This window comes from Condylura cristata, unplaced genomic scaffold (genome assembly GCF_000260355.1).
Source record: "Condylura cristata isolate star-nosed mole 26May11 unplaced genomic scaffold, ConCri1.0 scaffold00008, whole genome shotgun sequence".
NCBI classification, from domain to species: Eukaryota; Metazoa; Chordata; class Mammalia; order Eulipotyphla; family Talpidae; genus Condylura; species Condylura cristata.
Genome location: NW_004567109.1, coordinates 12,561,821 through 12,584,250, shown reverse-complemented (window position 1 = coordinate 12,584,250; position 22,430 = coordinate 12,561,821). Strand labels below are relative to the sequence as shown.

The window sequence follows — 22,430 nt, the reverse complement described above, 5'->3', positions numbered from 1 at the left end:
CGCAGCCCCGCCCGCACCCGCCTCTCCGCCGGCCGCCGGGCCCCTTGGCGGGCAGGGCAGCCGACGAGTGGAGCTCAGTTCTGCTGCAACCGAATCACTTGCGGGCGGGTGTCCTCCGTGTGCAGGGCATCGTGCCAGGCGCTGAGATTTGGGTGGTGGATTTAGTGATCTACTGCTGTTGGCAACTCCAGGACCAGTCTTCACCCCCTCTGCGGACCGATTGGACAGGCATTTGCGGGGGCTGTAGGGGTGGGGACACAATCTGAAAGCCAGGGGCCTCCTAACTACTATCTTGAAGTTCAGACTTGCATGCGTGTGTGAGTGTGTGTGTGTGAGAGAGAGAGAGAGAGATTCTCTGACTTAGATCTGTGACCTAGACCCAGGTTTCCTGGGCATCAACTAAGGTAGGGCTCATAACTTAAGATTCCAGTGTTTTCCAGAAATTCTGAATATATATCCACTTACTATATTGCCCTGTAACAAATTACCACACATTTAGCTACTTAGAAAAAGACATCATTTCACAGGAGCCTCCTCTTGCCACCAGTGTAGCTGTCTTAGAGCTTCAGAGGCTGCAATCAAGAGCCAGCAATGCTGCATTAACTCAACACAACTGGAGAACACACTTGCAAGTCCATTCGGATTGTCATTTCTTTGTGAGGGCTTGGAATTTTCGCTGGCTGTTGGCTGGAAGCCTCCTTCAGCTTGCAGAGACCATCTGCAGCTCCCAGAGCATCCACAGTTCCTTGCCATGAGTCTTCTCCAACATGGCTGCCATTGACTCAAGCCCAGAAGAAAGTCTCTAGTCCAGTCAGCTAAGATGTAACTTATGAATATATGTAAAGGGAGTGACATCGCATCACTGTGCCATATTCCCTGGGTTAGCAGCAAGTCACAGGTGCCACCTGGACTCAAGAGAGAGGCTCACACAAAGGTGTGACTATCAGAGGGAAGGAATCACTGGGGGTGGGCACCTTAGTGTCTGGGCACCACACTGAGGTCTCTGGAAAAACTAATGAAAGTCTGGAGACTTGAATAGGAGATTCAGCAAGGAAGCTGAAATACATAACAGGAAGCAGTAAAAGGCAGCAACAGTGAATGCAAGGATCACTAGTCAATGCACATGTCAGAGGCCACACACCATGATGCTCTTGATGCTGAAGACTCTGGGTTTGATAAGCACCCACCTCGGAATGACTCACCCATGGGCTTACTCCTCTCTTGCTCCTTGGCTATGGAACAAAGCTACAGAAATAAACATACTGGCTCTAACAGATTTCTGTTGTCCCACCTCAAATGGGTCCTCTTGCAGTCCTAAACCTTTTTTTTTTTTTGTTCCTTGTCACATCACAGAAACCAAAGCTATCCTGCTTGATTTCCAGCTTCCCTCTTCTCTTATCTTTGAATTTCTGTTTGCATCTCTCCTTTCTTCTCATTTTAAAGAGAAGGCCTTCTGTCTATGGCCAACCTCCACTCATGTCCCACCTTTTTTCCTTTTCCTCAATATTGCAAGCACATGCTCAACTCTTCTCCATCAATTAAAAAGAAACTAAGCGGGCCCTCCCGGGTGGCACAGCACTTCATATGAAGCCATCACAGCCACTGCAGCATGAGTTCAATCTCCGGCTAGGGAGCTGACCCACATGGCCCAGCAGACCTCCCCTGACCGCCCGCTGCTCCCCTCAGCAGTGTACTTTGGCAATCTGTTCATTCTGCTCCCCACTCTGTTTCTGGTGAGTCCTTTCACCCCCTGCACTTCTGGCTTGTACCCCAGTTCTTGTATGCATTAAATAAATCTTTTTTTTTTTTTAAAAAAAAGAAAGAAAACTAAGCTAAAAAAGACAAAAATACCCCAGCCTTAGATTTATCTTTTTTCTCTCTCACTAGAATCATACTAAAGGCCCTCCCTCGTGGCGCAATGGGTTAAAGCACAGCACTGTGAAGCTACCACAGCCACTGCAGTATGGGTTTGGTCCCCGGCCAGGGAGTGACCCACATGGCGACCAAGAGCTCCCCTGGCTCGCCCGCTGCTCCCCTCAGCAGTGTATTTCAGTCAGTCTGCCTGTTCTGCTCCTCTCGCTATCCCTGATGAATTCTCTCAAACTGCCCCCCACACCTTTGCCTTGTACCCCAGTCTGTATGTATAAATAAATCTTTTTTCTTTTTTTTAAATCATACCATTGCCTTGTCACATTTCACTTCTTAACTTTTTACAACTTGGCTTCTGTGTACATCACTCACCTAAAACTTCTTTTTTAAACATCACTAGTGACCCAGTTAAACTACTCATTCCCACTGACATCCAGAGATCCCAGCCTTTCTTACAGATAGGTGTAGCCCGGTGACAGAATTATGGCTAACAGAGTGAGAATGGAAGAGGCAAACTGGACCACAAAACTCCTAGGTGCTGTTTCTGCTTCTCCTTCCCATCAGATAGCAGAATAGAGAGCCCAGAAGTCAGTCCAGTCAGTATCAGGGTCTCACACCTTCTCAATCACAGGAATAAAGTAGTAGGACTGAACCCAACTGATATAATTCCCCAACATGCACAATTATTTTTATTTGTAGCAAATAAATCTGATGGTTACAAGTAAGAGAGTGGTGGTGCTCTATGACTCTCTGGATGTGAATTTAGCTGAGAATTTAAAGAATTCTTTCTGCCAGGCCGCTGATACATTCCGAATTCCTCCCATACCAAGGCCCCACAGTCACCATCACTACCATAACAGTCACATGCAATCAGCACTTGGGCCCCCAAGGCACTTGCTTCAGCTGGCACTTCATCACAATAACCACAGGTGGTAATTTGATTAATCATGATGCCACAGCACCCCATGGATTAGTAGCATGTTTCTCAATGGCAAAGAGCTTAGCACATCCAAACCCAATGACAATAACTCAACCAGTTCCCTAACCCATCTTTTGAGGCCTATTTCCTGGGACCCTCCTAGTACCCATTTCTGTATTGGTAAGGGTGCAGTTGTCAATGAGAGCAACTATGCCAGTTAGAAGACAGAATTTAATATGAAGAATGATTAGAATGATGGGCTAGGTATAAAGTTGTTAGCCAGACCACTGAAAGGGTAAAAAGAAAACAGACATAATGCAGGCACCATCAGCTAGGGCTACAGCAAAGGGAAAAGTTTGAGATGACTAAAACCTAGACGCTCCAGACCTCTAAATCTGGGGCTGGTGACTGGTATCTCTGAATTTAGAGGGGAGATCAACACTTCTGAGGAAGGGGTGCTACCTAGCTGATGTGGGTGCTTCTGGAACACCATGGAGCTGGTTCTGCAACTACTGGGAAAAATTACAAGGTGGGCTCAGCTACTGCCACAGAAGGAACTGCTACTGCTGAGGTGAAGGAGCATTGTTGGGGTGACCTCACAGGAACAGGAAGCAAGGAGAAGTCCCTTCTTCCTCCTCTGGCCCCACTATCTCCCTCTAGTGGCCCTTACTGGAAGAACCAGAGACAGCTGACAACAGAAATATCAACTCCAGATCCAGTATGTCACAGCAGAAAGTACAAGGTTTGTTGGGGGAGACAGTAAATTGATAACTAGCACCGGTGCCTTTATAAAGTACTAATAGAAAGAGGAACTAATATGAAAATTAACTATATTTCAAAAACAAGAAAGAAGGGAGACAGAAAAAGTTTAGAGATGATGGGCCTGTCAGAGTTGCAAAAGCCGACTGCTTCTGGACAAGAGTATAAAACGAGATTGGAAAGGTCTTAAAAATCATGAATTGAAAGATGGGATTATTACGGAGACAAATAGGTTTAGAGTGTATCTTCCACTTACTTCCATGTTACTTCCCAAGGGGTGAAACCTCACCCATTTCAGTATCACTACCGGTGGATTCAGAGTGAGGCAAGGGAGTGATGAAGCAAAGAAATACATAAGTGTAATATCTAAGAAATTTTATATAGTAAAGAACTCGAGCATGATTAGTGTACATGGATCTGACTATAAGAAAACGATAGCGTTAAATTTGTGTGTCAATTTGGCTATGTCATAATACCCAAATATTTAGTCAAATATTATTCTAGGTGTTCCTGTGAAGGTTTTTTAAAAGATGAGAGTAACATTTAAATTAGTTGATTCTAAGTACAGCAAAACATCCTCCACACTGTAGGTCGATTCATTTAGTTGAAGGCCTGATAGAAAAAACAGCTGAACTCTCTGAGAAAGGGAATCCTGCCAGTGTATTTCCCACAAACTTGAAAAGAAATATGAACTCGGAGCCCTGCCTGGTGGTACAACAGGTTAAAACGCAGCACTGCAAAACTGGCCACAGCCTCTTCAGCTGAGTTTGTTTCCCACCAGGGAGGTGACCCACATGGCATGACAGACCTCTCTTGACCAGCCCGCTGCTCCCCTCAGCATTGTATTTCAGTTGATTCGTCTGTTTTGCTCCCTACTCTGTCTCTGGTGAGTTTTCTCATTCCCCACATCTCTGGCCTGTATCCCAAGTCTGTATGCATAAATAAATAAATCTTAAAAAAAAAAAAAAAAGAAACATGACTTCTTCCTGGGTCTCAAGACACCCACCATACTGCAGGTTTTGGGATTGCCAGTCTTCACAATCACATGAGCCAACTCCTTAAACACAAGCTCTCTCTTTATACTTATTGGTTATGATTCTCTGGAGAACTCTAACTATATACCGAAAATGTTCTGAGGTAATTGTATTGTTAAGCATAAACCCAAACTAAATAAACCCCAGGGGCCTAAAATTCATCTGGAATCTCAAGGAACCCTGAGTAGCCAAAACAATTTTGAACAAGAATAAGGTTAGAAGTCTCACACTTTCTTGTCTCAAAAATTATTACAAAGCTACTGCCTGCCCTCCTGCCTGTGTCTAAGCAGTCTTTTTCTTAACAAACCTGCCTTAAAAAAAAAAATGCAGCCTCTGCCTGTTTTTCCTTAACAAAATTGCTATGTGTCACTGAATATAGCGGCTAGAGGCCGTGTGGGGTTACCGCTTTAGGAGGGGAGTGTCATTCTCTCTGTAAGAGCAGAAACAGGCATCTGGTCTGAAAGAGAGATTGAGGCAGACTGTGATACATGAATATCCGTGTTCACTTCTTCCAGACTTCACTTCCCACTAGGGTTGCCAAATTTGGCAAATAAAAACACAGGATGCCCAGTCAAATTTGAATTTCAGATAAACAATGCATGAAACATGATTATACTGGAAAAGCACTTGTTTACCTGCAAATTTAACTGAGTATCCTGTATTTTATCTGGCAGCCTTACTTCCCAAACTCCCTAGCAGTGTTACCACGTGGCTGAAAGTAAAAGTGGTGTGCCTTTCTTTCAGGCCTAGGGTGCTCTGAACAGCTTGGGGGCAGAGTCACAAAATGGAAGAAGCCTGGGTTCCGAGTGGCCAGTTAGGACTGGCGTCTCTCCTGCACTAGGACAATGTAAACAAGAAACATTGATCACTAAGCCACCAGGTCCGGGGAGTTGTTTGTTAGCGCAGTTACCCTATGCCAAGGGTGCCCTCACCCAAATTCAAAAGCTTTTCTCATCTTTTCTTTAACCTTAAAAGCCTATGACCCTGGTAATCATCTTTTTTCTTGAAACTCTCTCTTCCTCTGATATTGTTTCTGGTCCTTTGATGATGACGATTTTTAAAATAATAAACAGTCATTCATGAAGTTCTTCCTATGTGCCAATCTCTCTTCTAGTGTTTCACTTACTCTTCATAGCTCTGTGGTAAGTGCTATCACCCCCATTTTAGAGCTGAGAAGAGATTTAGAGATGTTGACTCATTTATCCAAGGTCTCACAGGCCTTCTCTTGACCTTGCCTTTTGACAGTCCCACCCAGCTGTTGTATTATCCTGCCCAAATGGGTCCCTCTCTTTGCCCCTGGTTCCACATTTCCTAGCCTGTGGGGGTGCTGATGGCACTCAACGTGCCCCAAATGCAGTTATTCGTTCTTCTTACTGTTCTTAACACTTTCCTGTGGGAACTCACTTAATTCCCACAACATCCTTGAGAGACAATGTCACTATGCTCTTATCTACACGGTAGGCAGTGTCATCCGCAGTGTCATCCGCAGTGTACAGAAGAGCAAACAGGCTGAGAGATTCAGTATCTGGCTCGTGTTCCACTGCTTAGTACACAGTAAAGCTTAGGGCTCATTTCACAGTCTAGATCTCAACTGCCTGCTTCCTGTGCTCATTCGCGACCCTACCCTTACCTTTCAAAAATCCTACCTAGACTTCAACGTCTAGTTCAAAGGTCGATTTTCTACAAAACCTTTTAAAGTCTTTCAAGCTGACAGAGCGCTACCTTGTGTAATTTTACAGAGCACTTACTTGGTATCTCACGTTTTCTGAAGTAAACAAGTAACTTTAATTTATTCTCATCTTAAGAGGTTCAAGTAATGACAGGGAGCAAGAAATCTGAGTATCCCTGTTAGGGGGGAAGGATGCCCTAAAGGAACCCTGCAGAGTTTTGTGGACTCCACCCCCTACTCCAGAGTTCCTTCAGGACATCCTTTCCCCCTAACATCCCTTCACTCCCCAGAACTTACAGCTTTCTATTTTGATTAGTGATCCTGTATCTCTCTAACAACTCTATCAGCCTAAGACAGGAGGCTTAGCTAGGTCACCTTCAGGCCCCTAAATCAGGTAAGAAAAGAATCCATCGTGTTTAAATCCCTGGGGCCTGTACACATTACATGTTTAGATGAAGGTAAGAGGGTCTGTTCAAGAAAAGTGATTTTTTTTTTCTGCAGGGGTGACTGGTAAAGACATGTCAAACACTCCCTCTCCTCCCACCATCATTAAAGAACAAAAAAGCATCTACCTCTAGGTATATGAAGCGTCTGGTTTCTGTTTTAGCTGGGACCAAGAAGGAAATGACTTTTCTCTGAAATTGTAGACGCCCAACCCAGCTGCAGCATTGTTAGACCTCAGGGTAAACAGGAAGCTTCCTGCCTTGGGCCCTTCATGTCCCTCTCCCAGACTATTAAAGACTGATAATAGCCTGGTAAAAGGACAGCTGCTGGCCATAAAATCAGACTGTCCCTTAGATCCTTAGAGAACAGCTACTGGATCCCTCCAAGGTCAGAGAGAAAACAGTCTTTCTCCAGGTCACACCAGGTGTGTCTACCTTGCTGAGATCCTGTTATCTTTTATGATCACTTGCAACCATAATAGTCTTTGTAGAGTATCAGAGTGATACTGGTTGAGAAGGGATTCCCACTTACGGGCCCTTGAAATCATGTTTTTCTGGGGGTGATGCGGTCTATTGTGAAGGCTAAGCAGAGACTGCCAGAGCAGTGAGATCACCCTGCCCCATGGACTCTGAGTCACCTCTTTCATAGAGAAAGTTAGCCCTGACTATCACCCCCACAAAGAGGCAAAGACAAGAATCCCTGAGGGCAAAAAGTCGAGAGCTCCTGCCTCAGCAATAAAGAACTGAAACAGGACCTCAACACTTCCTGCAGAGTGGAAGGCCTGGGTTTGCAGCTGTTGGGGAGGGAGGGGGGCATAGTTTCTGCCAACTGGAGGGACACTAGGGCAGGGGTGATCATCTTTTGCCAAGAAGGGCACTCGGATGTCTTGGCAGAAGGCAGAGGGCTGCCCCAATCTGTGTGTACATTTTCAGAAGCATTTGACTCTGGACCAAATTCTCTCAGCTGTGCTAAAGCTGGGGCGATGGCTGGGAAATGCTTATTGGCCAGGCTGACTAGAAGCTCCAACAGAGGGTGCTGGGGCTCAGCCAGCAGCTTCCCTTCAGCTGGCCAAGTTGAGCTTCTGTCACGGTCAGAGGGAGTGTGTCAAAATTCCAATTCTCAGGGCTCTCCAGGAGCTGCTTGTGATTGTCCATCTATTTTGAAGTTCTTGCTTGCTTGAGTTTTTGGCTCAAGTGGGAAATGAATGGTAATGATGCAGCCTCTTACCTGGCTCAAAGAATGAACAGAACAGCCCAGCAGGGCTCAATGAGCTTACTACCACTGCAGGGGTGGCTTCATCACCAAATGGGGGCCAGAAAGATACCATCTCATTCAACTGTGGATTTAGCTACACTTTACCAATTCATGTTGCCATGTTGGCTTCTGTGACCCAGGTCTATCAGTCATGCACTTAAGAATAACAAAGAAACTGTTTTACTTGCTCAGGACATGGAGGCTTCACACTGCTTTCTCTTCTTATTCAGAGAAAAGATGACTTAAGTTCCTCCTCACTTACATTCATGGGTAGGGAGAGATTCTAAGTGCTAAAAGCAGAAGACTGAATCTTTCCTTCTAACCTCACATGTTTGAGTCTAAGTAAGTGTTTCAGCTGGGATATCACCATTGCTTAAATAGATCTTAAGAACTTAAGAGCTCAAAGGGACCTTTAAGAAATCCCATGGTTCACTGCAATGATATTGTCCCTTAGCTGCAGGAGAGCTACTAGTGCTCCCACAGAAGGCCAGAGTCCAGAACTGCCTCCCCATGCAATGCTCTTCTTACTGTGACCTTTTTTCCCCCGAATTATTTGTATTATTTTACAAAAGGAAATTCACTGCTTATATAACCAACAGTTGTTTCATGTGCATATAAAAGACTTTTCATTTAAATGAGCAAACCATGAAAAAAATCCCACTTAGAAAAGAGGATCTCACTTATTACCTCTGCCCCACGAGGCAGGCCTCTGCCCCACGTTCCAACTGCTGCCAACATACCATTTGGGGCCTTCAATAAAATTTACATTTCAATTAATTTACATTTAATTTTACATGTGGTAAGTTTAAGAGTGTCTTTACTGTGCTTGTCTGACAAGACAGATCCAGGTATACTTTAGACTTGAAATACAATTTCTTCTCTTACAAAGAAAATATTTACTCCCTAGAATTTGCTATAACCAGCACAAGTGAGTCACACTTGTCCCATTCCTAGCCCATCTTCAAAGAGAAAGAGAAGAGAATTCGCACAGGAGAGAGGGATGGGAGCACTTAGCGTGAGCAGAAAAGGGATCCCAGAGACGGGTGGTGCAAGTAGACCCAGCATGTTTGTGCTTTCAGACCCTGGGCTAAGGCTGCTTCAGCCTGTCCCCTGAGATTCCAGGTCATGTCCAAGGCAGGAAGTTGCAATGCAGGAGTAGTCCCAGGAGCCAGTAAGTCAGGAAGTAGCCTAGAATGCACTGTGTGACTGGAGAACAGGTTTTCCAGTTGAACAAAAGTCCCATGATAGAATTTCTGGGGACCTTCTGTCCTGGTGGGGGGTCTCCTGCAAGAGGCTTCCCAGGCACAGTCTCCAGGGATCTTAACAGCGGCTCTTGATCCTGAAGCAAGTGAGCTGGAAACCAGTACACAACTGGAGTGGAGGAGCCCAAAAACCTGGTGAGAACCTGGAAATCACAAGAAAGGGAAATCCACACATTTATTGGGATGTTACTGCCTCAAACTCTACTAGCCTGGCGATTCCAGGACTTGTGATGAACTACAGTCCCATGGTTAGAAATGTGTTATATAGGGAAAAAAATGCAACCAACCTTAGGATCTGCCTTATAAAGCTGTGCGTGGCCCTCCCTGGTGGTGCAACGGGTTAGGACGCAGCACTGCAAGCGAGCTGTAGCTGCTTCAGTGCGAGTTCAATCCCTGGCCCCAGAGGTGGCTCACATGGCGCAGCAGAATCTCCTGACCTGCTCCTGCTCCCCTCAGCAGTGCGCTTCATCAAACTGCCTGTTCTGCTCCCCCCTCTATCTCTGGTGAATCCTCTCGCTGCCTCTGTACCTCTGGCCTGTACCCCAGTTCTGTATGCATAAATAAATAAATCTTTAAAAATAAATAAATAAATGAAGCTGTGCATGACACCAGCCAAGAGACTTCAATGTTATGGCACATACAGCTACAAACTCATTGCCACAAAATGAGCAAATCAATACAAGAAACCCTGTAAGGTTTGATTTCAGCCCAGGGCCTGCACTCTAAGCTCTCAGCTTTGTGACATGGGCTTTGGGAGCTTGAGCCCGCTCCCCATTCCGTAAGGATGGCAAAGCAGAGGGGAGGGGGCAGGGAATCATGTGGCCCAACAGCCCCCTCCGATGATATTCAGAGCCTCGGTCTCCACACAGCCTGCCCCGCATCTAGCCTGGAAACGCTAGTCTTTGCTGGCTCTCACTCTATTGGCTAATCCAGCCACAACACTGAGCGCTACTTTCTATTTCCTCTGTGTCTCTTATTCACACAACTCAGACACGTTCACAACAGCAGTGGCCGCCTCCAAGAGGAGGAAACTGCCAAGGAGCGGGCCAGCAAGGGGACAAAAGGCTTCCTTGGGGCTATGCGGAAACTGGGGCCAGCGCCAAGGGAAAGAATTGAATGTATAATCAAACCCTTCCTCCAGCCCTCTCTAGCTACCCCCAGCACCCAAACATTGCACAAGACCTGTCCACTGAAGACTGAGCACCTGCCAGAGTTCAGCGTACCTCCAAAGTCAACAGCAAGTAGACATTCTGGGTCTGTGTCTATCAGGGAAGGTTCCAGAGCTATTCTGTTTGTTCCTATATCGCAGTCAGATCAGGTCCTTGTGCAAATCTCTGTGCACATGTCTTTCCATCTGCCCAGAATGTTCTTTCCTAGCTTTTTAAATGGAATTCTTTCTTACTCTTCTAGCCACGGCACAAGTGTGATGCTTCGCCTTAACTCTTTCAGTCACTTAGTGACTTTTCCCTCTGTGCTTTCGTGGTACTTTATCCCAAAACAGCAACCCCTCTTCTGACCCGCTGCACTGTCTGTTTATCTACTAATGGTCTGTCTCCTCGTTTCTACCATGAGACCCACTAGGGCAGAAATCATACATTACTTATGTTCCATCTTCAGAGGTCTGACCAGAGTCCAGCAAAAGCAAGCCCCCAAATAGTTGTCGAATTAGTAAGCCAGCAACAGGTCACTCAAACGGGAAGTCACTTGTCTTCTTTGTCCGTGGCCAAGGGGCTGCCCGTGTTCACACCCTGGGACCCAGCAGGAGGCCACCTCACCTGAACATGCATGCACAGACCACCAAACAGCAGCAGCGCTACAGCGTGGACCAGGTACACAAACACCCGAGGGCTGAGGAATCCAGGCTCAGGCTTCTCTAGAGTCTCACTGATCTTGTTCCTTCGCATTCCGAGCGTAAGGCAGAGCCAAGGGTGGGTGGTCACATATGTCCAAGTTGCCCAGGCAACCAGCACAGTCACGGGGGCAGCCAGGAGAAAATTGGGCACCTGCTTGAGCTCATAGTATCTCAAAAAGCCAACATTCCAGTAGATGTCCTGAATGTAGCTGTAGGCCAGGGGGAGCTCCCAGGTGCACCAAGGTGGCGCATTTCCATCCACGGTCCGGTAGCTCTTGTTCACAGCTAACTGCAGGAAGGGCTCAGGGATGGGGCGAGCTGAGCCTGGCCGACAGAACTGGGAATAGGCATAATACTGAAAGAGGGCAAAGGGAAGGCCAAGTGTGAGCAGTGACAGGGACACAGAGCCCAGCAGCTTCAAGAGCCCTCTCAGAGGATTCAGCACCATGAGAGAAGAGAAAAAGCTTCGGCACTGAGAATGCACGAGGAAGCCAACGCTGACTAGACCGTTGGAGCGCACGCCAGTGGCGAGGGCAAAGAGGAGTCCGCTGGTCCAGCTTCGGCCCCTTTCCAGCTGCCCCATGGCACTGAATGTCAGGAGGGCAAACAAAGCTTCTGAGTAACCTGCTGCCAGGAAGACACTGGCGGGACTGAGGCAGAAGAGCAATGCCCCATAAAAGGCCTGGCGGGGACAGTGCAAAACCAGCCGGCCCAGGTCATGAAGTGCAACTGCAGCCAGCACAGAGAACAGGGAATTGAGGGATGCCACTGAGATTAACAGGCAACTCCGCAGGCTCAGTAACGCCTGCAGGGGCCGCAGCAGTTCAGCCCCTGCCCGCAGGACCAGAGGGAAGCCAGGGAAGAAGGCAAAGTTGTGCTCATACAGATAGCCGTGCTCAGCAATGAACAGAAAGTGTTCAGCATCCCAGTGAGACAAGCCACCCAGGAGACATTCCACAATTTGGTCCACAGAGCCTGAGGGGGTGAGGCGAGGAGGAGAGAAGGCTTCTGCACTGTGATCTGGGATGATGGCATTGAAGAAAGCCTGTGGGATGAAGGAGAACTAGGATTGTGGTCGAGAAACCAGAAGAATTACCACTTTGTAAAATGAGGAAGACCAGACTTGTTTTGGGGAATCAGGAATTCACTTTGGACTCGCTAAGTTTGAGCTAAATATTCCAGAGCATAAGTCAACTAAACAGTGAGAGATGCAAGTCTGTGCAGGAGAACAAGAAGTGCGCGGCTGGTATTTAAAGGCATGAGACTGAATGAGATCACCCAGGGAGGAAGTGCATCTAGAAAAAAAGAGACCAGAGGGCTGGGTACTGGGTACTAGACAGGTCAACATTCAGAGGCTTAAAAGAGGGTGAGGATCCAGCAATCAAGGTAAAGAGGAACAGTCAGGAAGGGAGAAAACATTATGAGAGCCAAGAAAGGAAGTGGTCAACTAACTGCCAAGTGCTCTGATCGGTCAAGTAAGGTGGGACTGAAAACTGACCACTGGGGCCCTCCCTTGTGGGGCAGGGGGTAAAGCACAGCACTGTGAAGCTGTCTGCAGCCACTGCAGCACGAGTTCAATCTCCAGCCAGGGAACTGACCCACAAGAGGTTCAGCAGACCTCTTGTCTCACCCGCTGCTCCCCTCAGCAGTGTATTTCAGTAAATCTGCCTGCTCTACTACGCACGGTTTCTGGTGAACTCTAAACCCCTACACCTCTGGCCTATACTCTAAACCCCTACACCTCTGGCCTATACTCTAAACCCCTACACCTCTGGCCTATACTCTAAACCCCTACACCTCTGGCCTAAAAAATAAATTGGGGCTCTCCCTGGTGGTGCAATGGGTTAGGATGCAGCACTGCAAGCTAGCTGCAACTTCTTCAGTGAGAGTTCGATCCCTGGCCCGGGAGGTGATCCACATGGCGCAGCAGACCTCTCCTGACATGCCCGCTGTGCCCCTCAGCAGTATACTTCCTCCATCTGTTCTGCTCCCCACTCTGTCTCTGGTGAATCCTCTCACCGCCCCTGCACTTCTGCCCTATACCCCAGTTCTTTATGCATAAATAAATTGGGCCCTCCCTGGTGGCACAATGGGTTAAAGCACAGTACTACCAAGCTATCGTCAGCTACTGCAGCACGAGTTCGATCCCTGGCCAGGGAGCTGACCCACATGGCACACCTCCTGTCTCACCTGCTGCTCCCCTCAGCAGTGGATTTCAGTCAATCCTGCCTGTTCTGCTCCCTGCTCTGTCTCTGGTGAGTCCTCTCACCCCCTACCCCTCTGGCCCTGTACCCCGTGTCTTGTATGCATAAATAAATAAATCTTAAAAAAAATACACTGGTTGGTTTAAAAAAACAATGAAATAAAACACATGTCAAGGGCAGCCTTGAAGAAGAAAAGGAGTGCAAAAGGGCCAGCGCATTCTGAGGGCTGTCGGGGGTGAGGTGGCGAAGGGAGGCAGTGGGGGAAAGCAAGGCGACTGCCGACTAGGCATACACAGACAGCTTCCCCATTCAGCTACTGACAAAGTACTCAGCACCTGGTCAGGTGACCCACGCAATGCTTTCAGCTGTCACACCCTGGAGGCCGCTCTGCTTAAGAATATCAGGGTCTGGCCCTCCCTGGTGGCGCAGCGGGTTAAAGCACAGCACTGAGAATCTGAAGCCACTTCCGCAATAGTTCAATCCCCGCCTGCCCTGGAGGAGACCACATGGTGGGGCAGACTTCTCCTGACCCGCCCGCTGCTCCCCTCAGCAGTGTACTTTGTTGATCTGCCTGTTCTGTTCTCCACTCTGTCTCTGGTGAAGCCTCTCGCCGCCCCTGAGCCTCTGGCCTGTACCCCAGTTCTGTATGCACAAATAAATAAATCTTTAAAAAAAAAAAAAAAAAAGAATATCAGGGTCTGTGGGAAAGACCACCAGCTCAGACCGAGGAACCTCGGTCTGATTCTGTCCTTCTCCAATTTGCTATGTGACTTTAGGGAATCCATGTAACCTTTCTGGCCCTCTACTGCCTCTCGTGTAAAACAAGGGATTCTGTTTAGAAGGAATTAATAGGCTATTTCTAAGACTTCTGCCCAAATTTCACTAAAAAGTCTCAGTCTTTATGATTCCAACCACCGGCGGGCACAGCTGCAGTGGCGAGATGAGGGCTGTGTCCGTGCCTAGCCCCGGCACACGGCAACTACATTCAGGACAAAAGATCAGAGACTGACCTGCAGCACCAGAGTCAGGACCCGGCAGCTGACTGCAAACTTCAGCACCTCCTTCTGGGATGTGTCCAGGGGCCACATCCTTTCTTCCCCAGCAACTCAGGAGTGTTGCTGCCAGGACTGAGCTCCCTCAGGCTTCCAAACACCAAAAAGCAAGGAGGAAATGTCGCACATGGGCTGCAAGTAGAATTTTGAAAGCATTCTTTATGGAAACTCTCTTCAGTATTACCAAGGCAAGATGAACCACCTAACTGCCCAGAAGAGAGAAAAGCATCTGGAAGACAGATGGGGCCACTTGATGCCAGCCTCGGCACTGTGTTCTTGTCCAAAAAGTTCCACACCAACAAGCACCAAGCAGAACGCTAAGTATATAGAAAATCTTTTAAAAGCCTGTTGCATGCTTCAATGCAGGAATCAAAGTCCTGGGTTCAAGCTCTGCCTGTTGCTCAGGAGGTCTCATTTAGTCCTTCTGAGCTTCAACTCCTGTGGGAATACACTACCCCACAAAACTGTCCTGGTAGAGAAAGGAGGGAAGTGGCAAGTCCTGCTGCCTCACGCTGTGGCTGTGTGTGCTCTTTTACTCTTGCCCAGAATAATAAAGTAGGTCCCAAGCCAGAGACCGTAAAGTGGGGCGCAGGACTGAACTCAAAGTGCACACTGTCTGTACCCTCCGGCTTAGCCCTCTGGTGTGCGCTCAGCTGGTCTGTTAAATGAAGCGGAGAAGGAAAACCACCACTCAGCAGGACTTGAGCCAGGAGGAAGACGGAGTCGACTACCAGGGATGAAGAACTGTCATTTCCCATCTCTTTACTGGAATGACAGCAATGTATAAACAATTTCAAGGCCATTCTGAGGCAAGGAATGCACTTTAAGGCTTTTTTTAAAAAACAATTCCTTTGGCTAAGGAGCCGTGACTCCCAGTCATGTCAGAATGTTCAAACGCTAGCAGTCTGAAAAGTCGGAAGGGGGGGCAAGGCCAGAGCATCAGAGGCAGCTCATCAATTTGGGGTAAAGAACAATCCCTAAAAGAAAAAACATTTAAGCTGAGAAATTAACAAGGAAGATTGGCAGACTTATTTGACTCAGACCTTTAGGTTTTATTCACTTCTGGAATTTCCCTGTTCCACACTAGACTACATAATATATTCTCATTGCACTGTGCTTTGTCGTCTTTATTGCTAGTGCTTATTTCAGGAGTTTGTGGGGGCAGAATCAATCTTCTCCCAACTATATCCCCTGGGTCTCCCATACAGACATTTTAAGCCAGTGTTCTGAGTGGATGTGGTAAGAACAGAATGTGGCATCACTAGTACATTGATTCTGGATATAAAATCCGCGCGCAGAGTGTTCCTCCCACTCTATCTCATGGTTAAGAGCAAGAGGACAAAATCATTGATGCCACAAGGCAATAAAATTTCTCAGGAAAGGGAGCAAGATTGGCCAATAGCAACAGTACTCGTCCTCGACACAAGGGGGCGACTGCTGCTTACCCATCACCAGGAGGCCTGGAGGAAGGGAGGGGCCACCGACGCCACACTGGTTTGCTCATCAAAACTCAGTTCAAAGGCGAGCTTCTAAAAACCCCTGAGAGCAGCGGTAGTTTGTGAATCCACCCAACATTTCCAACATCTGACTCTCAGAATCCAGAGGAAGCCTAGAAACAAGCACAGCCGACCTCACACAGCTGCTCCTTCTCTTTCTGTCCCAGTATGAATTCACTCTTCTCCTGCCTTGCCTTCCCGCCCACATGCAGAAGAAAACTTGGTAACAAGAAAAGCACTGAACCCACCTCTGCCTCTTCACCAGGCTTCCACTCTTCCTTTCCTCTCTCCAAAGTCAAATTCTAGCCTCAGCGACCATAGGAGACTCGAAAACAAAAGAAAGCCAGTGAGTGCTCCCTCTCAGCTAATTGCCACCCTCATTTCCCAACAACCCCTTTGCGAAATCAGACTCTCTGAACTGGCAGGACACTTACAGAGCAACGAGTTTTACTCTGATTTCCCGTGAGATAAATATGCCCCAGAGAGGTGAGTAATAAAAATCTCCATAGAGATCTCATTATTAGACCCTGTAAGGCCAGTATAATTACCATCGCCATTTTATGGATGTGCAAACTGAGGCTCACAGGGTCGAGCGACACACCCAAAGTCAGTACTTATAGAGGTCATGTTTGCTTCAGACACCTGGTTTCCCCATCGGAGCCCACCCCGCCAAAGGGGGGCTCCGGCCAGGTCGGGCCTCCCAGTCCCCGGCTCAAGTCCACCACTTGTCCAGGATGGCGCACGCGCTAGCGGGGCATGCTGAGCGCCGGGAAGGCCCTAGCTGAGAATTTAGGGGAGCCAGCGGAATTGGAGCCCTGACCTCTCCTGCTAAGGTTAACATGCCCCGTGGGGTGGGGAAGTCGCTGTGACCCTGCACCCTGAGCCAGGCCTCGCTGGCCGTCAGGGGGCCGCGCCCCGCCAGCCCAGGCAGGTCTGAGGGCCACTCTAGACCACCTCTTCCCAAGGGGGGCACGGCCCAGGGGCTACTCCTGAGGGGGGCCGAAGGGGCCGGAAGGCAGGGGAGGGCGGGAGGCGGTAAAGGAAGAGGCGGCACCGGGGCCGCGATGGCGGAGGGGCGGGGCTTCCCGCTTCTCGCAGCCGCCACTTCATCTTCCGTACCCTCCGGATGACAACTTCCCTCCCCACCCAGAACGCCAGGTTCCCAAGTTAGCGCCGCTCTCCCACCACCGGCCCGTCTCGACCACTCAAGTGGGGTCCGAACCTCAATTCCTCCATCCGGGGCCCCGGGCGGCCCGCGCCTGCGCACTGGCTCCGCCGACGGCTGCCCCGCCCCGCTCCTGCCCGGACTCCGGGCTGCCCCGCCCCCCCCGCGACGGCCATATTGACTCTGGGAGAGCGGGGCGGGGACGGCCTGTCCCCAGGACTTGGTGCCTCTCCGCGGTGGCCCCTGCCCGCCCGGATGACACCCGAACTGTTCGCCCTCGTCATCCTCGTCCCCCGCTTTCAGCTAGTCCTCCGGGGCGGCCGTTCCAGAGTCGGTGCTATAGCCCCAGTGCCATCCCGCAAACATGCAGAGTTCCCGAGGGTTCTGAGGCTCTCGCTGCTGTGGACTGGCCCTCGGCCCCTTCGTAGAAGACAGAGCCGCACTTTGCTCGCTGTCACGCAACAATAACTCCGCACAGGGCCCAGCACACAACAGCTGTTCTCTAACTGGAAAGAAAAGCCTTGGGGTTTCTGTGGCCAACAGTGGCACCCTGCATCCTGGGTTTGAAGAAAGTGGAGGATTCCCCTGACTTTCCCCTTCTCCAGCTCCAAGGACCTTCTCTCCTGCTTCAAAAAGACTCGGCCCCACTTCAGATGGCTAATGAGAATAGTGAAGGAAACTTCAGAAAACAACTCCCCCCCCCACCACACACACACACACACACACACACACACACACGTCTCTTTCTTCCTCATTCAAGCAGTCTCTCTCCTAGGAAGTGGGGCCAAAAAAGAAGAAGAGAAGCTGAACTCAACAAAACCGTCTGTTAGGGAGGAGCAGCCAGTTGGTATACCCCTGTAACGGAAACTGTTAGAACAACTTTGCACCCTCCTTAAAGGAAACAGATAATAAATCCTTCTCCGTTGGTGGATTTCTTGTTTCTCAGGATTCCAAAGCCTTCTGTGGTTTCAGTTATCTGCCCTGCAAACGAAGCAAGGCTCTGGGTTAGCCTCTGGCCACAGCCCTGGCAGAGGGAGGGGCTTATCTTCTGCAACAGCTACTAAGGTGGGTGGGAACAAAGAGAAGGTTGCTATCTCTCCACTCAAAGAAAACCAGCCCACATCAGTTGGGGGGTGGGGAAGGGGGGTGGGCAGGGACTGTATCTTCTTAATTCTTTATGACTCCTTTTGTCCCAGAAACCTGAGCTGCCCTCGGGTATTTGTTGTGTGTAAGGGGGGATAAAGTTTAAATCACATTTCAGTTGTGTTTTGGAGAGGGGGAAAATGGAGCGTGGGATGACTCTACCTCCAGGTTTTTCAGCGACACACACTCGTTCTCAGTTGCAGAGGCCTGTGCATGGGCAAAGCCGCAGGCACAGTTGAGGCTGGGGCGGAGGTTGTGGCTTGAATCTCTTGGAGTCTGTGAGGCTCCAAGTTGTTCTCTGCAAAGGCAAAACTGAGAAATGAACTGTTCTTGCTTTGTGAAGTCACAAGGAAAAAAACATGCATTCCTAAGATTCCCTGTCCATACTAAAGTCCCCCCTAAAATCTACTTATAAAAAGGACAGGGGTCTCTTATAACAAGTCAGAATGTTTTCTAAAAGCTCAACTGTCACCCTTTGGAGGTAGAACTTTGCCCAGGTCTTCAGCTCTACTTTCCTGCAATTTCTCCTTCCTTTCCTTCTTTGCTATCCCCCACCCACGTTGGCACTGTTCCTGTTTCATTTTCTGGCTTCTGCTCTGTCAGGAAAACAAGGAAGCTGAATCTTGTGCTCTCAAAGCCCTGGCTTGTCAGAATGGAAGAAAACTAAGTGGGATGAAAGGGGGTTCTGGGCTTCCAAGGCTGTGAGTAAGTCGTGGAGGAGTCAGCTCTCTCTAGGCTGCTTTCAGTCTGCAGCTAAAATGGAGCCTGCGTTTCCACAGGGAGCCAGCCGGCGACCAGCACTGTGGGAGGGTCAGGGAGACAGACAAGTAACCCCCACCACCAGTAAGACTCCACTCCCAGCCACTTCATTAGGAAGCAAATATCTGTACCACCAAGAAACAATATCAATGCCTGACCTAAACAGTTAAGCATTCATCAGTTCCTACAATTCTAGAATATAAGAGTACTGCATTTCTGTCTTTGAATATGCCTGGCTCTGCTCTTGTTCCTGCTTGAAACACTTTGCCTCCAGCCTCCCCTTTGGCCAGCCCACTACATTCAGGTCTCAGTGGTGGAACCATCACCTGCTCAGTAAGGATCACCAGGCTGCCCTGATGCCTACATATATATATACATATCACCCCCAGTGGGTGAGACAGGAGAGGGCCGCTTTACCTTATGTGGGTTAGCTCCCTGGCCAGGGATTGAATCAGGCCTTCCTGATATAGTGTTCAGATTTAACCCCTAGGCTACCAGGGAGGCCCTAGTTCTTGTTCTGCTTCCTTCAGAGCACTTATCACCACCTGGCTATCCTGTTAGGAATTACTCATTTGCTGGTCTGTTTCCCCTGCTTGTAGACAGCAATCACTAAAGTATTACCATTGCTTTTGAACAGTGTTTTGCATTTTATGTTTGCTACAGATCCAGTGAATAAATTAATTTAATAATATTGATATCTATATTTTATGGATGTGGGAACAGATTCAGGCAGGGGAAGAGACTAGCCAGAAGGTGACACGCCTAGTGGCGGGGTGGGAGAACTTGATTTCAGGTCTCCAGCCTCCCAGACTGGATTTTCCTACCACTCTATACTATTTTAAGCTTTCCTAGACTTACCTCTTCCTCTCTTCTTTCTTGCACAATTCAGCGTCTTTATGGGCTATTCTGAGAATTAACAGCACCTACCTACTCTTCCTCCACTAAATCCTTCTCTTACCTGTTGGAGTCATTGAACAATATCGGAATAATTTCTGTATGACAGGATGAGGCTCCAACATTGAGCAAGACCTAGTCGTTGTCCTATGAATATAGTCATAATATCTACTTCATGAATTTTATAGTACTTGGCATAAGGTGCTCAAGAATGAGGGCTGCTTAACTTTCTGATCAAAAACTATTCTCATGGAGCACTCACCTCTGGAGCAAGCTGACAACTCAGTTCTCTCCAGCTGCCTTACCTGGCTCCTGTCACCACATCTGCAGATGACCGCGGCCCAACCCAGGGAGAGGAAGAGCCCAGTTATCCTGGGTAGCTCAGTTTTCCAGACACTGAACCACCCGTGGCCTCAGTCCTATGGAAATGGAGTAGCACACCCTGTCAGGAGGCCTTGATGACAAGGCCACGCCGTGACCACATAGGTTTCTGATTCTGTTCCTGCCAACCGTTAGCATGCAGGCCTAATGCCTGTGATGACAAAAAGCACAAAACTCCAATTTTATGCTGCTTCTTTCCCCCATGGATAAAAAGTTTTTATGGACGGTTTTCAATGATTCTGGGTGGTATTTTCATACATCCTCACACTTAGGGTGGCACCAATCAGGTCTTAGACAAAGAACATTCTTTTTGGCCTCTGTCTTCTGTCTTTCAAGATTTGTTTATGCATATAGAGCTGGTGTACAGGCCAGAGGTGCAGGGGTGGTGAGGGGATTCACCAGAGACAGAGTGAGGAGCAGAACAGGTAGATTCAGTGAAATACACTCCTGAGAGGAGCAACGGAGACAGAAGTCTGCCACGCCCTGTGGGTCACCTCCCTGGCTGGGAGTTCCCGCTGAAGTGACTGAGGCCAGCTTTGCAGGCTGGGCTTTAACCCATTGCACCACCAGAAAGGGCCCCTGCCTTTTTTCTTAAAGATGCCCACCCACCCCAGGGCAAAGGTCCTACCAGGTCTCCCACTTAACGGAGCCAATCACTGATCCTTTAAAGCCCATGGACACTAGGTATTTTTACCCTTTCTTTGGTGTTTGCCTTTTATTAGTTGGAAAACCTTGACCCCACTGAAGCATAGTGGGAAAGGCCTCAGCTACTTGGGGGTGGCAGTGGCTGTAAGGCAAGAGAGCCAATGAGGCTGAGAGTATTGTTTAGGCCGGACTTGGCTGCTCTCCAGCTATGAAAGAAGGTTAAGGTCATTTGGGGGGTGGGGAGGGAGGAGCCTGGGAAAAGAACTACTGGCCACACCCCTGGGTTCTCTACTGGAGAGGTTCTATTTATTTCTCAAAAGCTAATTACTCACAGCTCAGTGGCTAGCAGTTCTCTCAGCCTCTGGTAACTCGTCAAGAGACTGGAGATCGGGCTAGACTTTCCCTGCATTGCAGGACAGCAGATGACAGGAACCCAGGAAACCAAACTGCTAGGCAATACTCCACACATGGCCCAGAAATGCACTTTCTAGACCAGAAAAGGCAGTTCAAGAGGCCTGGAGCAAAAAGTAGTCAGTGGCAATATAGTTCACCAAAATGCAAATATATAAAGCTCCCCATTTCATATATTCTGGAAGAGTTGGGCCTTGTGGTTGAAGATTTAGCCAAGTCTATTTCCCCCTCAACAGAGAAAGACATTTTATTCAATCCTGTCTCTGATCTAAGTATTAACTACATTTAGCTTGACAAAAACACTTGCTTGAAACTGTTGGGGCAGTCTGATTACATGCTATTGATAAACACAACAAAACGCAGCTTGTCTGCCGAGCACAACTAGACCCAGTTACCCTGGTTGTGTTCCCTACGGATGTGCAATGTGGTGTTAGAAGAGCATCAGCGTCATATAGGGCCTTTGCTTGGTGTGTCAGCCAACCACTCTACTTTCCTTTGCTATCAAATAGGAGCCACAACACTCACTTCCCAGGCATGGGCTGTTGTAGAATTATTCGATGTGCCACATCTGGCACATAAGTGCGTACTCAGTAGGAAGTGTGTCACTTCTAAGTGTCCACAACAACAGCATTTTCTGTTACTGCTTCTGGTTTCTCCATTGTTTTTTCCCAAAAGCAGATGAACAGGGAAACTACATATTGCCAACAGTAGCCTCATAAAAGCAGCTGCATCTGGTCAACATTTACAATTTCATTCAACAAGTACTCGGTGGCTACTCTGCCAGATTGCGCAGTGGGACAAGAATGCAGCAGGAACTAAAATAAAGCCCCTGCACTCAGGGCGTATGGTCAGGGGAAGCCAGGCACAGGTGAGTTTAATAGACTATAGGCCCGATGGTAACAAATGCTATTAAAAAAAAAAAAAAAAAAAAGGAAGTAAGGAGGAAGGCAGCGGAGCAGGCTGCTGTTTCAAACAAGGTGATCAGGGGAAAGATTCTTATGTAATCAATAGACACCTAAAGGAGACCACACGAGTTATGGAGATTTCTGGGCAGTTAAGTGCAAAGGCCCCAATGTTGAAACAGCCCCGCGTACAGTGGAAGAGGGAAGAGAGCCCAGCTGAGGGTAGCAGCAAGTTACCGGGTAACCGAGGCCCAGGGAGGTCATTAAAAAGATGAGAACTCAGAGTGAGAAGCACAAGAGGATTTTGATTTTATAC

The 22,430-nt window shown here is 48.3% G+C and overlaps 1 protein-coding gene across 5 annotated transcripts; it reads right to left on the bottom strand.

Moving 5' to 3' along the window:
* Window positions 1-8,748: 8,748 nt before the first annotated feature.
* PIGV (phosphatidylinositol glycan anchor biosynthesis, class V) lies at window positions 8,749-17,183 on the bottom strand. Of its 5 annotated transcripts, none has more exons than XM_012722734.1 (6): window positions 17,037-17,183; window positions 16,063-16,139; window positions 15,764-15,927; window positions 14,277-14,450; window positions 10,986-12,107; window positions 8,749-9,353 (listed from the first exon to the last, which is right to left on the bottom strand). In XM_012722734.1, exons 4-6 carry the CDS (start codon window positions 14,352-14,354, stop codon window positions 9,072-9,074), a joined length of 1,482 nt encoding a protein of 493 aa, XP_012578188.1. In that variant the 5' UTR covers window positions 14,355-14,450; window positions 15,764-15,927; window positions 16,063-16,139; window positions 17,037-17,183; the 3' UTR covers window positions 8,749-9,071. The 5 variants fall into 5 exon arrangements, with proteins under 5 accessions (XP_012578188.1, XP_012578186.1, XP_012578187.1 ...); XM_012722732.1 differs by lacking the exon at window positions 17,037-17,183 and adding an exon at window positions 16,249-17,027; XM_012722733.1 differs by lacking the exon at window positions 17,037-17,183 and adding an exon at window positions 16,363-17,027.
* Window positions 17,184-22,430: the final 5,247 nt, after the last annotated feature.

What these genes read in the sequence shown, in the direction of transcription:
- PIGV (XM_012722734.1), bottom strand. Translation starts at nt 14,354, where the DNA reads ATGTGGCCCCTGGACACATCCCAGAAGGAGGTGCTGAAGTTTGCAGTC. An exon ending in TCCTGACTCTGGTGCTGCAG is followed by an intron (nt 12,108 to 14,276) that starts GTCAGTCTCTGA and finishes TTCATCCCACAG; the next exon opens with GCTTTCTTCAATGCCATCAT. An exon ending in GTCTGTGCATGCATGTTCAG is followed by an intron (nt 9,354 to 10,985) that starts GTGAGGTGGCCT and finishes TGTGATTTCCAG; the next exon opens with GTTCTCACCAGGTTTTTGGG.